The 18050-nt window shown below is 46.1% G+C and overlaps 1 protein-coding gene across 9 annotated transcripts in view; it reads left to right on the top strand.

Moving 5' to 3' along the window:
* The window catches only part of LOC110504027 (protein Aster-B), a 91424-nt gene that overhangs the window by 63200 nt on the left and 10174 nt on the right, over positions 1-18050 (top strand). For 5 of the 9 annotated variants that reach the window (XM_090218737.1, XM_090218732.1, XM_090218730.1 and 2 more), the window contains 8 exons: positions 5341-5560; positions 10908-10928; positions 11673-11696; positions 16747-16831; positions 17077-17180; positions 17405-17500; positions 17618-17698; positions 17825-17940. In XM_090218737.1, the coding sequence (XP_090074863.1) occupies positions 5444-5560; positions 10908-10928; positions 11673-11696; positions 16747-16831; positions 17077-17180; positions 17405-17500; positions 17618-17698; positions 17825-17940 (644 nt within the window). In that variant the 5' untranslated portion in view covers positions 5341-5443. Of the gene's footprint in view, positions 1-5340; positions 5561-10907; positions 10929-11672; positions 11697-13722; positions 15379-16746; positions 16832-17076; positions 17181-17404; positions 17501-17617; positions 17699-17824; positions 17941-18050 lie in introns of those variants that run through there. The other 4 variants (XM_090218733.1, XM_090218731.1, XM_090218738.1 and 1 more) reach the window with 2 other exon arrangements.

Raw genomic sequence — 18050 nt, 5'->3', positions numbered from 1 at the left:
AAAAGTACGATCTTTGTCCCCATGTGCAGATGCAGTCTTTTTTATGGCGGTTTTGGAGCAGTGGCTTCTTCCTTGCTGAGCAGCCTTTCAGGTTATGTCGATTTAGGACTCGTTTTACTGTGGATATAGATACTTTTGTATCTGTTTCCTCCAGCATCTTCACAAGGTCCTTTGCTGTTGTTCTGGGATTGAGTTGCACTTTTCGCACCAAAGTACGTTCAACTCTAGGAGAAAGAACGTGTCTCCTTCCTGAGTGGTATGACGGCTGCGTGTTTATACTTGCATACTATTGTTTGTACAGATGAATGTGGTACCTTCAGGCATTTGGAAATTTCTCCCAAGGATGAACCAGACTTGTGGAGGTCTACAATTTTTTTTCTGGGGTCTTGGCTGATTTCTTTTGATTTTCCCATGATGTCAAGCAAAGAGGCATTGAGTTTGAAGGTAGGCCTTGAAATACATCCACGGGTACACCTCCAATTGACTCAAATTATGTCAATTAGCCTATCAGAAGCTTCTAAAGCCATGACATTTTCTGGAATTTTCCAAGCTGTTTAAAGGCACAGTCAACTTAGTGTATGTAAACTTCTGAACCACTGGAATTGTGATACAGTGAAATAATCTGTCTGTAAACAATTGTTGGAAAAATGACTTGTGTCATGCGCAAAGTAGATGTCCTAACCGACTTGCCAAAACTATAGTTTGTTAACAAGACTTTTGTGGAGTGGTTGAAAAACAAGTTTTAATGACTCCCACCTAAGTGTATGTAAACTTCCGACTTCAATTGTATACCGTTACACACACATGAGTATAGGCCTATACTCACAAATGCTCAAACATATTCTGAATCATCATTGTCTTGTATATTGAAGTATTATGCATTAGGTACATGTGCATACAGTCAGTTCTCCAGAAACATGCAGTACATTTGTACAAACACACTTTTGCTTATCAAATAACAACACCACATAATTTGTTTGTAACCACAATATACTCGATCAGAGCTGATGATCCATCCCATTAGTTAGATGAGAGATCAGCTCTGGGTACTGCAGAGCACAGCCACAGGGATCCCTGACAGTTAGGATCAGCCAGTTCACTACCCAGCCCCACCCAGTACACTACCCACAGCACCACCCATTTAACCACCCAGTTCACTACCCAGTTCCCCACCCAGTTCCCCACCTAGTTCACTACCCAGTTCCCCACCTAGTTATCCACCCAGTTCCACACCTAGTTCCCCACCTAGTTATCCACCCAGTTCACTACCCAGTTCACTACCCAGTTCCCCACCTAGTCCACTGCCCAGTTCCCCACCTAGTCCACTACCCAGTTCCCCACCTAGTTATCCACCCTGTTCCCCACCTAGTTATCCACCCAGTTCACTACCCAGATCCCCACCCAGTTCCCCAACCAGTTCACTAGCGTTGACCAATAGCAGTGGATTATAAAGGGAATAGGGTGTCATTTGGGACGTTGTCTTTGCAGGCTGGTCTCAAGAGACAGGACCTAATAAACAGGTTGGCCTGTGGTTCAGGAAGGGAAGCGTCCCTTGCTCCACTCCTCCACTTCTCTCCTCCTTTCCTCCCCTCTCTTCCTCGCCTCTCCTTTACTCCTCTCCTATCCTCCTCCTCTCCTTCACTCCTCTCCTATCCTCTTCCTCTCCTTCACTCCTCTCCTATCCTCCTCCTCTCCTTCACTCCTCTCCTATCCTCCTCTGCACTCCTCTTCTATTAGCGCTACATGTTTCTCTTCCTCTATCCAATCTGTCTGTCTTGATCGTCTGTAATGTAGGCAGTATACAATGGCCAGGAGAGTTTGATTTTGGGAAGGCTGGAGATGGAGAGATAGAGAGGGAGAGATTGAGAGAGAGAGGCTGGCACCGTTCCTCCTGTCCCCTGCTACAGTGTTCTCTGGTCATATTTTCAGATTGACAATTGCACCATAACTCAACTGAATATCAACAACATTATAATAACCATGGTACTTAACTGTCCCTGTTACTCTGAGGGTCTGCTCATGGACTTGTTCTCATCTGTCCAGAATCGTTAGAAAAGCCTTATTTTGTCTATAGCTCATCTTTCCATGGTGTCGATAACTTGTTCAGTCTGAAGAGATTGAAAACAGCACCTACATCATTAGGATTTTTAAGCATGAAAATGAGATTGCAGAAAAGATATCCAATAAAGGTTTAAATGTCAATGTCAGGTGGATTAAGTCCAATTATTTTCCAAATATAATTTTTCAGTGTGTATTTACACGTGCATCCCGGGTGAGTGCTTCTCCTGGCTCTTCAACGATACAGCAGTGGGATATTACATCTATTATCTGACTCATGGTTTTCACTAATCCTCATGACTCATGTAGAGTATGCCATCTGTTTTTGACCATGCTATTTTTTCTGGTGCTTGCTGTTGCTGCTGTTGTTGGTCTGTGGGTTATGTAGGCTAGCTGCTGCTGCTGCTGTTGGTCTGTGGGTTATGTAGGCTAGCTGCTGCTGTTGTTGGTCTGTGGGTTATGTAGGCTAGCTGCTGCTGCTGCTGTTGTTGGTCTGTGGGTTATGTAGGCTAGCTGCTGCTGCTGCTGTTGTTGGTCTGTGGGTTATGTAGGCTAGCTGCTGCTGTTGTTGGTCTGAGGGTTATGTAGGCTAGCTGCTGCTGCTGCTTTTGGTCTGTGGGTTATGTAGGCTAGCTGCTGCTGTTGCTGCTGTTGTTGGTCTGTGGGTTATGTAGGCTAGCTGCTGCTGCTGCTTTTGGTCTGTGGGTTATGTAGGCTAGCTGCTGCTGCTGTTGTTGGTCTGAGGGTTATGTAGGCTAGCTGCTGCTGCTGTTGTTGGTCTGAGGGTTATGTAGGCTAGCTGCTGCTGCTGCTTTTGGTCTGTGGGTTATGTAGGCTAGCTGCTGCTGTTGCTGCTGTTGTTGGTCTGTGGGTTATGTAGGCTAGCTGCTGCTGCTGCTGTTGGTCTGTGGGTTATGTAGGCTAGCTGCTGCTGTTGCTTTTGGTCTGTGGGTTATGTAGGCTAGCTGCTGCTGCTGCTGTTGGTCTGTGGGTTATGTAGGCTAGCTGCTGCTGTTGCTGCTGTTGTTGGTCTGTGGGTTATGTAGGCTAGCTGCTGCTGCTGCTGTTGGTCTGTGGATTATGTAGGCTAGCTGCTGCTTCTGCTGTTGTTGGTCTGTGGGTTATGTACACTAGCTGCTGCTACTGTTGTTGGTCTGTGGGTTATGTAGGCTAGCTGCTGCTGCTGCTGCTGTTGTTGGTCTGTGGGTTATGTAGGCTAGCTGCTGCTGCTGTTGTTGGTCTGTGGGTTATGTAGGCTAGCTGCTGCTGTTGTTGTTGGTCTGTGGGTTATGTAGGCTAGCTGCTGCTGCTGTTGTTGGTCTGTGGGTTATGTACACTAGCTGCTGCTACTGTTGTTGGTCTGTGGGTTATGTAGGCTAGCTGCTGCTGTTGTTGGTCTGTGGGTTATGTAGGCTAGCTGCTGCTGTTGTTGTTGGTCTGTGGATTATGTAGGCTAGCTGCTGCTGTTGCTGCTGTTGTTGGTCTGTGGGTTATGTAGGCTAGCTGCTGCTGCTGCTGTTGTTGGTCTGTGGGTTATGTAGGCTAGCTGCTGCTGCTGTTGTTGGTCTGAGGGTTATGTAGGCTAGCTGCTGCTGCTGCTGTTGGTCTGTGGGTTATGTAGGCTAGCTGCTGCTGTTGTTGGTCTGTGGGTTATGTAGGCTAGCTGCTGCTGCTGCTGTTGGTCTGTGGGTTATGTAGGCTAGCTGCTGCTGCTGCTTTTGGTCTGTTGGTTATGTAGGCTAGCTGCTGCTTCTGCTGTTGTTGGTTTGTGGGTTATGTACACTAGCTGCTGCTGCTGTTGTTGGTCTGTGGGTTATGTACACTAGCTGCTGCTACTGTTGTCTGTCTGTGGGTTATGTAGGCTAGCTGCTGCTGCCGCTGCTGTTGTTGGTCTGTGGGTTATGTAGGCTAGCTGCTGCTGCCGCTGCTGTTGTTGGTCTGTGGGTTATGTAGGCTAGCTGCTGCTGTTGGTCTGTGGGTTATGTAGGCTAGCTGCTGTTGTTGGTCTGTGGGTTATGTAGGCTAGCTGCTGCTGTTGGTCTGTGGGTTATGTAGGCTAGCTGCTGTTGTTGGTCTGTGGGTTATGTAGGCTAGCTGCTGCTGTTGGTCTGTGGGTTATGTAGGCTAGCTGCTGCTGTTGTTGGTCTGTGGATTATGTAGGCTAGCTGCTGCTGCTGCTGTTGTTGGTCTGAGGGTTATGTAGGCTAGCTGCTGCTGTTGTTTTTGGTCTGTGGGTTATGTAGACTAGCTGCTGCTGCTGTTGTTGGTCTGTGGGTTTTGTAGGCTAGCTGCTGCTGCTGCTGTTGTTGGTCTGTGGGTTTTGTAGGCTAGCTGCTGCTTCTGCTGTTGGTCTGTGGGTTTTGTTGGCTAGCTGCTGCTGTTGTTTTTGGTCTGGGTTATGTAGGCTAGCTGCTGTTGTTGTGGTTATTGATCTGTGGGTTATGTAGGCTAGCTGCTGTTGTTATTAACTGTATTAGTGGGTAGCTTTCAAGCCTATTTGCCGTGATATAACCTGAATACTCACTCCGGGGATGAATGGGAACATACGTCTCGGTCTTTACATGGTACACTAGTAGGCCTAGCATTACCTGTGGGACGGCAACACATTAGCATCATTAACATTTAGCCAGCAGCATTCCACCCTGCATCCCATTGCTGGCTTTCCTCTGAAGCTAAGCTGGGTTTGTCCTGGTTGTTCCCTTGATGGGGGACCAGATGCTGCTGGAAGTTAGAGGGCCAGTAGGAGGCACAGTGATTGGGGACAGGGCAGTCATTGGGGATATTGCCCTGTGTAGGGTGCAGTCTTTTAGATGGGACGTTAAACAGCTGACCTGACTTTCTGTGGTCAGTAAAGAACCCATGGCACTTATCATAAGAGTAGGGGTGTTAACCCCGGTGTCCTAGCTAAATTCCCAATCTGGCCGTCATACCATCACGGTCACCTAATCACCCCCAGCTTCCAATTGGCTCATTCATCACCTTTCTTCTCCCATATAACTATTCCACAGGTCGTTGCTATAAATGTGTTCTCAGTCAACTTAACTTACCTGGTAAAATAAGTGTAAAAAAAATGGCTTACACTTAGATAAGGTGTTTAAAGAACTGTAGAGTGGTACTATTAGTTACTACTGTTAGTCATGTAATGTGTGTCATTTGTTTTTTAATGGGTTTTGCTCCGTCCCTACATTTTCTAACAGTGCAGAATATGTCGTTTCATGATGTGATGAAAGAGTTTAGAGAAATATAATTAATACTCCCTCTCTCTCTCTTTCTCACCCCCAGCACTGCCAGTAACTCGAACAGGAGTACGCCTGCTTGCTCGCCCGTCCTGCGTCCTAAACGCTCGCGCTCACCCACGCACCAGAGCCTGGAGCCTGGTGAGAATATGGTGGAGAAGGGCCACTCGGACCACTCCTCTGATAAGTCTCCCTCCACCCCCGAGCAAGTGGTCCAGCGAACCTACTCTCTGCAGTCCGCCCGCAGTGGAGGCAAGAACTCCAAGGTGAGCCTCACTGCGCAGGTGGGCCGTCTCCGTCTCAGAGCCCTCTTCTTTCCACCACCCACACTACAGTACAAGATCATTGTCCTCTTTCCACCAATAGCACTACAGCACAGTACAGGATCATAGTCCTCTTCCACCAATTACACTACAGCACAGTACAGGGGAATAGTCCTCTTCCACCAATCATACTACAAGACAGTAGGTCATAGTCTCAAATAGTACTGCCAACAGTGCCATTTTCAAAATGACTAGTTCATCATACAGTGCATTCATAACTCACAAATAAATAATGTCAGTCTGGCCTATCACTTCAGTTCAGCAAGACATTTGTATCATCCCTGAACATCACTTCCAATACAATCTGAAATCAACATTTATTTGGTGATCACTGAGGTGATACAGGGGGATTAATTATGTTTTGTGATAAGATTTGTGTTTTTTACTGTTTACCCCTGACATAGTGTCTTGATAACCTCCAAATGTTGCCAGTAAAGTCTTCTTGTCTTCCTGCATTCCATAAAACATGTTCTGTAAGAAATAGTCAACGAGAAGGAGTGAGATATAGTGATATCTTGTGAAATGGCATGGTTTTATCAGCTTTTATTTTCCATTCCATAGTGATTTTACCCCCATCATACCTCCGCATCGGCACACCATACTGGATCAAACATGCCATCCTCATGTAGACCCAATTGACAGTGGTATAATGTACTCCTGATAAACGCTGCAATGACTCTGATAGGGTAATGTCCAACTCCCATCCTCAAACTATAGGTCAGATCTAACTGTCACTCTCGTACAATTGGCCAATCATAGACTGAGTAACGAGACCCTCAGCACATCAGTTGTGGATAAGGACCCATCATCATCAGGAAAGATGCTTCACTATATTCAGATTCACTGTATTCACTGTATTCTTCCCTTATTACCTCCCTCCCTTTCTCCCTCCCTCCCTTTCCCCTCCCTCCATCCCTTTCTCCCTCCCTCCCTTTTCCCCTCCCTCCATCCCTTTCTCCCTCCCTCCCTTTTCCCACCCTCCATCCCTTTCTCCCTTTCTCCCTCCCTCCCTTTTCCCCTCCCTCCCTCCCTTTCTCCCTCCCTCCCTTTTCCCCTCCCTCCCTCCCTTTCTACCTCTCCCTTTTCCCCTCCCTTTCTCCCTCCCTCCCTTTCTCCCTCCCTCCCTTTTCCCCTCCCTCCATCCTTTTCTCCCTCCCTCCCTTTTCCCACCCTCCCTCCCTTTCTCCCTCCCTCCCTTTTCCCACCCTCCATCCCTCTCTCCCTCCCTACATCCCCTGGACCCATCTGGTCCTATCAGAGCAGCATTGTAATCACAGGCCGGGCACTCAGTCAGTCAGCCCACTCCATCGCAGCACTCAGGCAGTCATTAACTGCAGCTATCTCAACTCTGCAAGGCTCGTTCTGACAGAGGGTAGTAGGCAGGTCAAGAGGCTGTAGTCTCACTTCTCGCTCATCCGAATCTGAATTGAAGAGTAAGGTAGTGGAGTGAAGGACAGGAGCTTTGACTGTGGGTAACTCAGCGTACATCTCAAGCAAAACATGAACATGAGAATATTGGGTGATACATTTAGTACTTTCCTCCTCTGAAAATCTTATTGTTGTGAAGTGATAAGGAGTGTGGTAGTTGGCAGTAATGGCTCTCTCACCTCTCATCCGTTTTCCCATTCACTCACTGTTCACAGTGCTCCCCAGTCCTTGTGGTGTCAGACACCTGTTGCTTTTGTTGTCACTGTGTTCTCCTCTTCTCTCATCCTTTCTTCTTGACACAGAGCGCTTGCTTTCTCTTACTTTCGCTGCTGCCATATGAAATGTCTGTGTTCTGAAACTGACTGTTTAAAAAAAAGGGTTCTTTCAGCTGTTGTATCTTGCAGTTTTTTAGTTTCTGATTTCTTTGTTCTTCTCCTGATGCATGCTAGTCTCACAAGCGACTTTCCAAAGTAAGCATTACTCTTTTCTGTTCTTTAATCCCACCCCACCTCCATGTCTTGTGAGCTGTCCTGTGCCCCCTCCACCCACCTCTTCCATCTGAACACACTCCCTGCAGATGGTATCCATGTTGCTATAACCTTCTCCTCTACCCCCCTCTGCCACCCTGCCACCTTTCCTCTCATCTAACTCCCTGCAGGGCTGCTGGCTTTCAGACACATCTCTCTCCCAGCTTGTCTCAGTGTGCTTCTGTTCTATCTCCTCCAACCCCTGTCCCAAGTCCATTAAAACTTCAACATAGCTCGTTGTTGTGTCTAAACTAAGAGCACCCTAATCTCTGAGATGCTGAGTATGTGCCTGAATGCAGAAGGACGGTGGCAGGGGGAGACTGTCAAATTCCTTCCGCATCCCTTTCCACCACTCCTGTGTGACATGAATTTTTGATGACCCTAGAGCTTTCTACATCAGAAGCTCCTTTTCTCTGCCTCGCACCAAAAGCCCAGAATACACCACTCCTCTCCTCAGACAAGACAGCAGCAGAGGCCATGTGTCACCGGTTAGTTACAGCATTCTCATGTAAGGACCCTTTGATGCATGTCAGCACATTCGCTGCATTCAGCTTTGTCACGGACTATGAGACAGGCAGACAGGATGGGGTTAATGGCAGCCAAGCGACATTTGGTCAGTTGAGTTGGTGTTCAGGCGGTGTCTGTCCCATTTCACAGCACACCCAGTCGATGACATCACCCCTCAGGCCCGTGGTGTGGCCGAGTGCCAGCCCTCTCTGGTCCCACGTGAGCACCCAGCCGGCGGTCAGCGGGAGTCACATGACCCTGGCACTGTGTGCAGTCGCCCAGGCAACGTGAGCTCTGTCACCCTAGTCTAATGCAATCCAGAAACACACAGACAGACAGGCAGGGAGAGGGGCTCCTCTCTGTATAGGACCTGGGCCGGCGTTCCCACACTAACTAATTGGCTGGCCGCTTCAGTGATGACGGCTCTGCTCAGTCTCCCACTGTCACCAATCAATGAGGCTGTTTATGGAACTGCAAACAGTAAGCAGCACTACAGAGAGAGTACATAGAGACTCAGCATAAAGACCCATCTCAGACCAAAACACTGAGACATGGACACATCATGAAAGTAGAGTTAGATAGGACAATAGTGTGTCTTGGCACTACAAGTACGCAAACCTGGATATTTTAGTGTTTTAGCCTAGTACTCTTAGTACACATGTAAATCAAAAACAAAGCCTTTTCCCCTCTCTTGTTTCTGATCTCTTTCCTTCATGTTGGTTAACTCTTCATTTTCTCTTTAATTTCCTTTCAGTATGACAGACTTAACCTGATTAAAGTAAGCATTTCCTCTTGCTTTTATTTGCCCATTGATCCCCTAGCCTGATTTGACCAGTGACCTCCTCTTCCCGTCATCTGTAGATGTGTGATGCACAGATGGCCGGTGGCACCTTAATTGGGGAGGATGGGTTCATAGTAGTGACTGGGAAGGAATAAATGGAGTGGTATCAAAGACATGGTTTCTTTCCAGACATTATTATGAGTCATCCTCCTCTCAGCAGCCTCCTGTGGTGTGATGTCAGTCAGCGCCCCTACCTGTTTCCATTTCCTGTCTCAGACCAGAACTTCCTCCTCTCCTCTCTCTCCTCCCTCCTTAAAGTGTCCCTCCTTTTGTACAATGTTATATATCAAAACGTTGATATAACATCTCAGTTGGTAGAGCATGGTTGCTTGTGTGTTTTAGTAGTTGTGGAATTGTGGGATTTAGCAGTTGGTTGTGGGTTCAATTCCCATGGGGGACCAGTATGAAAATGTATGCACTTAGATCTGATTATTCTTTAGGCTTGGTGCTACAGTCTTTATTTACTGTTCCACTAGGTCGAACAAGCCTGCTCAGTTCTGTTCATCAGAACTACGTTGTTGTTCTAGTGTTGATTGAAGCTATGTGGGTTATACCTGATAGGTTTGTCTGGGTTACAGCTAGTGCTGGCCAGTTCTGGTTTGGCCCGGTTGGTTGGTTGAGAGAGCTGGCCCTGAATCTGGCCTGGTTGTGTAAAGTAACTAGTCGTTCCAGGCCTTTCTGATCCTCAGGGAGAATCCAGGCCAAGACACTACTACCGTACACAAGCTCTCTCTGTTACACAGTGCACTTAATCAGTGGGTGTTAACCTGATTCGTAGTGCTGCTGACACACATCCCCAGACACACATGTGCTTCATGGGGAAGCAAATATGTGATTTAGACATGCATGCACATTTACACACATGTAGGCTATAAAGATGCACTTACAAACATGCAATTACACCAACTCTAAAACACATTTACAATGGCACGCATACACACACACACTTTGCAGACACCTTAAGGCTTAAGTCGTCTCTCACGCCTCTGTCACCTTCAGATGAGATTAGCCCTGTCCACGTCAGAGCCCAAAGCCCAGGGACAGGACTGGGGCCTCACAACTCTCAGACAGGAAACACTACACGCTTATCTGATAGCTGAAATATTGGATTATCTACATTCACATCTCCAAAGGATTGATTGACAATAGTAGCCTCGCACCAGTATGCCTCTTGTATGTTGTCACTGAAATGACAAAACATATTATTTGTAGTTGCCTGGTTAAGTTTTTTAATGACGTCAAGAGGAAGCCATTTTGTTCTACTCCTGCTATTTACTACTTGACACAAACTGACATTTATTTACCACTAAAATCGTGCTTGATTATCCTGCCATTTCTTCACCCACTGGATCTCCCTAGCATGCCTACCTCTCGGATCACAATGGTGAGACGTATTACACTCTCTTTATAGCCCCATAAAACAGAAGCAGGTGAGTTATGGTTGGAATAAGCACTCTTGTTATGGTCCTGCCAATAACAGTGTGTATACTGCCCTCTGCTGTCAGAAAATATACAACACACAGCAGTACACAATTCATGTCTATATGCAAGCATTTAGAAGCAACTGTAAATCGTTAATACATTATTTTAAACACTTAAAAACAAAGATAAATATATTGTACCACACACAACCCTAGCCCAATCTACCATCTGCTTATCAAATATCCATGCAAATGAATATTTGTGAGGCCCAAAAACAACAAAGAAATCAAGAAATCGTTGAAAAGTCTAACTAAAATATGTGACGAGCTCAAAGGGATACAACTCTGTTGGATAGCAGCAGAGGTCTGTGTTCAATGAAGGAGGTGCCCACCCAGAGGTTGACATTCACACCTTCTATAAATACCCACTGTCGGTTTTTATCGTCCCTTGACCTCTATGTGTTTATGATATTGAGCCCTGTGGCCAAGTATTGGTGTATCCTTGTCTCATTGACTTACACTTGTCTTTGTTCTCTCCTATCTGCTTTGTTCCTCGTTGTCTACAGAAGAGCCAGAGCTGGTACAATGTAAGTTTCATCCTCTTCTTACTATTTCTGTTAAGAGGTGTGTGTGTGTGTGTGTGTGTGTGTGTGTGTGTGAGAGAGAGATTATGAGGTGAAGGGTCCTAGACCCTGTTTAGAATCACACAAGGTTATTTGCCAAAGGTCACCTTCATATGGAGCTGAGGCTTACCCAGGATGCTAACCAGTGGGATTTAGAGTTCTAAGAATCTAGGTTTACAGTGTGATGGCATGCTGAATTAATCAGAGAAAATGACTGATGACTGATTAATAATGAATGAACCAAATGCTGTGAGGATGAATAAAAGTGTCCATTTTGTTGCAAACTCCTATACCTTACTACAGATGTGATTCATAGATGAAATGTTTGACAGACAGAAGCGTCTTGTAGCGAAAGTATGGTGACAGCCTGATCCAGTGATCTCAGTCCAACACCAAGACCATTACACCAAGAGGTCCTGACTTGACACAATGTTGCCGGCCAGTGTACTAAGAGACAAGGTTGCTACATTCTAATGGGGCTGAAATGAGTTCCTTTCGTTATGATTCTTCTAAAACAGCCAAGTAAATCTACTTGATGGCTCAGTTGGCCATCTTTATGTGAGAAAGGATTTGATACCCAGATATGGTGGTATTATGAAGCCATGGTTTCTCCTATGGTGTCTCTGTGGGACTCTTTTCCCTTGTTCTGTTGTTTTATTCCTTTCTTTTGTTGTTCTTTGTGTCTATATATTCCCCCTCTCTCCCTAGCATGAAAGACAACACATCCTGAGAGTAAGCATTACTTGTATTCTTGTGCAACGTTTCAAATATCTCTCTGCTTATTCCTTTTTCTTGGATCACTTGGCTGGTCTGCCTTTCCACTTGTCTGCTCCTCATCGCTCATTGATTTGATTGATCAGTATGTTGCTTTCACCTGAGAGCGAAGCCACAATGTGCAGCACTATGGTGGTTAGATGACCCAATGCCATGGCCACATTGTGGTTGTGTCTGGAAAAAGTGTGTTTTCAAAATGGCTGCTGTGTGAAGGGGAACTATAGGCTTCTCAGAGCTGTGATGGTGGTGATGCAACAGGGGTGTATTCATTAGTCGGAGACCGTTGCAAAACATTTTGTCTGTTGCGAAAATTTCACCAACGGAAACTGTTTACTCCAAATGGAAAATGTTTCTTTTTCTTTTGTTTCTTTTTTGAGGTAAACAAAAACAAGAGTTTCTAATGGATTAATTATTGTATGTCCCTCCCTGTTTCGTTCCGTTTGCTTCCATTTGGTTCCTAGAGTAAACGGTAAACAGTTTCCATTGCAAAACATTTTGCAACAGGCCAGTCTGCTGTGCCCAGTAGTCTGCGACTACTGAATACACCCGAGGTGGTAACAAGTCTGCTCAATGTATCATACTAAACCCACGGACCATGGTCAGTGTCTGGAGCAGCCCTGAATGCCTTGAATGACAGGGGAATGGAGCATGAGACTGGTTAGCATGTTCCAGTCCTCCCACGTCTTCAAATGTGTTCGTTTTGTCATTATGGACTCATTGGTTATAGTTGGGCATTGTTGCATAGTGAAACCTGAAATGGGGATTCTCCAGAATGTTGAGGAAAAACATGGTCCACATCTAATGCTTTCTGATACTCTCACCTTTAGCTACTCACATTCATTTCTCTACTGTTCTACCATTACTAAAGGAAAGCATCATAATGCCAATCTAGACATGATGTTGCTCCCAGAAGCATTAACTATGTAATTATGCCTAATCTCTGTTCTGGACCATTGAAACGTATATTGGTATCTGTCTGATGCAGTGCTATACCTGAGGGTATGTGTTAGGCCAATGCAGTCACTGTGTTTCTCTACAAGGCAGTGATGTTCTCCCATGGCACTGAACCTACTGGGATTACATCACAACCGTCCTGATATGAGGTCTAAGCCCAGTAGAGACACACAACAGGCCCCACCCTGCCGTATCAACTTTCCTAATGACTCTGTTGCAATGCTTTCATGGCAACTGTACAGGACCTACGCAGGGAGTTGAGGTATTAACAAGGAAATCAATGTCTGCCAGACACCGAATGTAGTGGCTCATAGTATCGACAGTGACTAAAGTGGCTGGTTTAAGAGACTGCTTTTCTCCTAGAGATTTGTGAGGTGAAATGTCTACCTCCTCATACTCTCTGGTCTATGAAAACATTCTAGTTTATCTCCCCTGCATATGAGAGAGAGAGAGAAGGGGGGGGGGGGGGGGGAACATGTTTACTCTGAGGTAGATTCTCACACAAAGGAAACCACTGTAGATCTAACACATATTTTTTACAGCAGTGTGTCTTATGCAGGACAGGGTGAATAGTCAGAGATCCTGGCTTGGCTGTGTTTCTAAACCAGCCAGCACCTCTCTGCTGAGCTGTTCCCACATCTGGTTCTAATCAACAGACCCTCCACCCTCCTAGCATTAACAGACCAATGGCAGGGAAATTGACAAAGAAAGGTGTGTTTCAGATAGAGACGAAAGTCTTCACACACACATTCATGCACACTCCCTTGACAGTGCCACTTACAATACACATGCATACACCTTCCTGACCACTCCTCTCTACAGTGGTTTTGTAGCAACCTACGGACAGTGGGGTGAGAGACTGGCGTCATTGTTTGTGTGGGGATAGACTGTAAACCATCCCTGAAACTAATGGGGCCCCACCCTGGTTGACTGTGCCGGTCTCCGACATCTCTCTCTGTTTACCCAGCAGGTTAATGATTAACCGCCACCTCAGGGACTGTCTATAGCCCCATCACCACCTGGCAGCTACACTGTCCTAGGACTTGTCACATTGTCACCTGGAGAAGATGGGAGATAGTCGTATCAATAGCTTCTGCATTTGCTTTAGTCTTCATTTTCCTTTTTAGGAAAAGCTCTTGGAAAAACGTTGAATTCAGATACTACTCGATTATCTGACTGTTTTTCTTGGATGCAGTTTTCGAAGAGAGTGGGCTTGCATGGCTCGCCAACGTCTGATGGAACCTTATTCACGGGATGCAGAGGCATTTTCAACAGGGCGAAAGCTGTTCACGTCTGAGAGGGATCTGTGAATGATCTGCACTGGTTTCAATAGTGTGCTGAGGATTATTTTGCTTCCCTTCAGATTCAGTTTCCTGGAGCGTATTTCTCCTCGCTGATTTGGCTAGATGTTGAGGCGGGTTGTGGAAATTGAGTAAGCAGGAAAGGTGTAGAATTGGTGGCGGAATTCCAGGGCACAATTCCAACCACAACTGAGACTAATGGAGTGCCAAATGTAGCCACAGTTTTTGTTTCGTTGCTGTTGTCGTGTCCACCTCCCACCACTGTGCTGATAGGTTGTTTTACCCAGCTCAGTCAGATGAGAACCAATCTCTGTGCCTGTCTATCTAGTCTGATCGTAGTAACTGACAGGGATCTGGTTTCAGGAGTGCATTACTTGACCTTAAGGGCCAGGAGAGTTGTAGGTGGTAGAGAGTAGGGAAATAGGTCACAGGGATCCAGGGGGGGTGTTTAGTAATAGTAACACCTCTAAATGTGTTAAGCCTCTCATGCAATTGCTTTCTAATACCTGAATGGTCAAAAACAGGGGAAGTGGACATACTCCCAGAGGTGCAATACTCCAACTGCATTAGACTGAGGCGTCATGCGACTCCGTGCCGCACCACTCAAGATTAATGGACATGTTTTTCTTCACGGAGCATAGAAGTAACTGAAGGTTGTGTGCACATCTGTCCTCTGTAACTCAATCACCTTGTCAGCCAGCGAGACAGGGCTGCACTCCTTTCCAGTTAGGAAACACTCTCTCTTTCTCTGTGTTTTTCTCTTTACCAAGGATATTTTTCTTGCTTTCGCTGCTGGTGTGTCTGAGCTGTGCTCACCAAAGCACTCTGAGGCGTCTGGATCTGGACAGGGTAACACTGCATGCCTGCCAGAGCTGCCATTATAATAAAAGACTTGTGGCCAGGGTTACTAGAGGCCAACGGCCGCAGCTCCTCTCTGTGTTTGATAGAGACAGAGGGAGAGGGAGAGAGGACTGGAATCATGTGGCAGCAGTCAGCTGGGTCCAGCTCTCACACTGAAAGGGAGTAGCACCCATACCGGGTCAGTCACAGCAGTCTCCAAGAAACAACCACTGGACACACAACAGCTCTGTCTGTTTGTCTGCAGCCGACCTGGACCACTGGATCACTCGCATTTAAATCGACCGCTCTGAGGACCCCACGAGGGCACCACTAGTTTAGGTGTGCCTGAGGGAAGTGAGTGGAATATGGAGGCTCAGGAGGCTCACAGAGGACTGGAGTCAGACTGGCAGGTGGTGCTGGAGCTGGATAAAGCCCTGGCTGGGTGGCTCCCACAGGATCCGGCCCAGGGAGAGTTTGGCTGGGAGTGGGGCTGGGTCGCCTTGGACAACCAAGACCAGGACTGGGAGTCAGAGGAGGTCCCTGCAGTAAGTGACTGACCCTCCCCCCAGAGAGCTGATGCCAGGAGGGGTAGCGGCGGGGAGGGAAGAGGGGTGAGAAGGTTGGGATGGGCAGTTTGTGTACTGTACCTTTCTCCAAGAGCATAACTCTGTGGTTCCCTCCCGCAATTGTATTTTGGAAAGCAAATGAAATGAAAGGCATGAGTCAGTAGCTATTTGCATTCCCATAGTACTCATGGACCCTTTCCCTGGACAAAGTAAGAAGGCTGCAGTTTAAGGGGAATAGCCAGGCCTTTGTTGTGAAACAGGGGCTCTAATACTCTTGATATGTTAGGCAGTTATAGAGAGTACTTTCTGTGAACATTTCTAGACTGTAAATATGTCCGACTCATAATCCATTTTTCCAGCCTTCAAAGTTCTCAAATTTACCAAGTTTTCTTGACAGGCACCAGTGGTTTTCATTCATAGCTTAACAGAAACAGATTATGTCTATCCATTCTGGGCTGTTCTGGTTATATGAGTATAGAACATGTACTGTAGCTAGTTGATGTTAATGTGAACAGTCTGATGTTTTCCTTCTGATTGAAGCAGCGAGAGGTTTTTCCCATGAAGGGATGTATTTGGTTACCGTACTGGCAGGCATTGTTTCCTGAAGCTGTTCCTATTAAAAGACAACATCTGGCTCAGACACATAGAGCACTCACCCCTGCACTCACACTGGCTGTGGGTCACAGCAATACTTCCCTCTTTAAACAAGCCTGAATCCAGGCCCAAGATAAGATGTACCTTAATGCCTGAGAATGTAACAAGAGAGAATGAATTCCTCTGTGTGAGAACAGAACATTTCTAAACCGACAATGGACAGAGACTAAATTTGATAAGATAAACCAATATAAGGGTTTGCTAACAGAACAGATTTGATTTGTGTCTTTGTCCCTCTCTGTCCTACATATTATCTGTTGCGCCACAAAAAGCAGCATTGTGTGTGTTCGTATAATGATGTTACTATATATTGTTGTCTTGGGAATGTGACTCACATTAGGAATGCTCACGATGCTCAAAAGCATGCTTATTGAATGTTTTGAAGTGGCTAAATGTCAACAGGGGATTGTGCTTTTGTATAAAATGCCCTTGTGAAAATGGATGCAGTCCAGTGTGTATATGTGAGATAGAGAGCGTGTGTTCAGGAATGTGTATGTGTGAGATAGAGAGCGTGTGTTCAGGAATGTGTATGTGTGAGATAGAGAGCGTGTGTTCAGGAATGTGTACGTGTGAGATAGAGAGCGTGTGTTCAGGAATGTGTATGTGTGAGATAGAGAGCGTGTGTTCAGGAATGTGTACGTGTGAGTCGTCCCTCTCTCAAGAAGTTATCATTGTTGCTCTCCATCTCTCCAGGTGTTGAGCCCCACATACAAACAGCGTAATGAGGACTTCAGGAAGCTCTTCAAGCAGCTACCGGACACAGAGCGACTCATCGTGGGTGAGTTACTAACGCAAAATACTAGGCAACTATGGCCAATTCTGTCAGCAATACGGTGGATACAGGACAATCTTTTGGTTTTGGACACGTTTGCATCGGCTGGTTGGAGTCAATTCCATTTAAACTATCAATTCAGGTAATGCATCTTTTGAATTGACTATGTTGAAATATAATTAACCCCGACCTTGATGGGTGGATGTATCCTTCCTGGGCTCTGATATTTGACCTCTGACCTGTGCTGGCAGATTACTCCTGCGCCCTACAACGAGACATCCTCCTGCAGGGCCGACTCTACCTCTCAGAAAACTGGATCTGTTTTTATAGCAACATCTTCCGCTGGGAAACGCTGGTACGCACTGGGCCTCTGCCTGGGGCTTTCTGTTCTTTTGATCTTATCTATATTACTCTGGTATTGGTTAGTTTGCAATATTGAAATAGAATTGATTGTATTTCTATAGTTTGCATCACAGTATATATTGCATTATTGTGGTTCAGTAACAGTTCAACAGATATATTTATCTGAATATTAAGCAATGCTGGAACAAAAACTATTTTGCTTGCATGTGTGTGCAGCTGACAGTGAGGCTGAAGGACATCTGCACCATGACGAAGGAGAAGACAGCCCGCCTCATCCCCAATGCCATCCAGGTGTCCACAGATGGTGAGAAGGTAAGACAGGATAGGGACTGAATTTTTGGCATTCACTGACTGAGGGGAGGCTCAAACCTTCTCCTTAGCCTTATTTCAGAGCATATTTTTTGAATTATTTCCATTCTCTCCTCACAGCACTTTTTCACCTCATTTGGAGCGCGGGACAGGACCTACATGATGATGTTCAGATTATGGCAGAATGCACTGCTGGACAAAGTAAGCCAGCAACCTCAATTAACCTCATCACAAATAGATCTACATGTTCAGTATATTGCTACTTTTCTTTTCCATTGAATCCAAGTCTCTGCCGTACTGATTGTCGTCTCTAACCCTGTGCTGTAGCCCCTGTGCCCCAAAGAGCTATGGCACTTTGTCCATCAGTGCTATGGCAACGAACTAGGCCTGACCAGTGACGACGAAGACTACGTTCCCCCTGACGACGACTTCAACACCATGGGGTGGGTGTGGTTTCCATGGCTACAGATATAAACAATGCCTCATCAGTTACCATGGTTGATTAAAATGCCCTTGATCTTCTGCGGGTTGTTATGAGAGGCTGGCCTCATTA

This window comes from Oncorhynchus mykiss, chromosome 24 (assembly GCF_057628025.1).
Source record: "Oncorhynchus mykiss isolate SJ-2025 chromosome 24, ASM5762802v1, whole genome shotgun sequence".
Lineage (NCBI taxonomy): Eukaryota > Metazoa > Chordata > Actinopteri > Salmoniformes > Salmonidae > Oncorhynchus > Oncorhynchus mykiss.
This window is presented reverse-complemented; position numbering and strand designations above follow the sequence as displayed.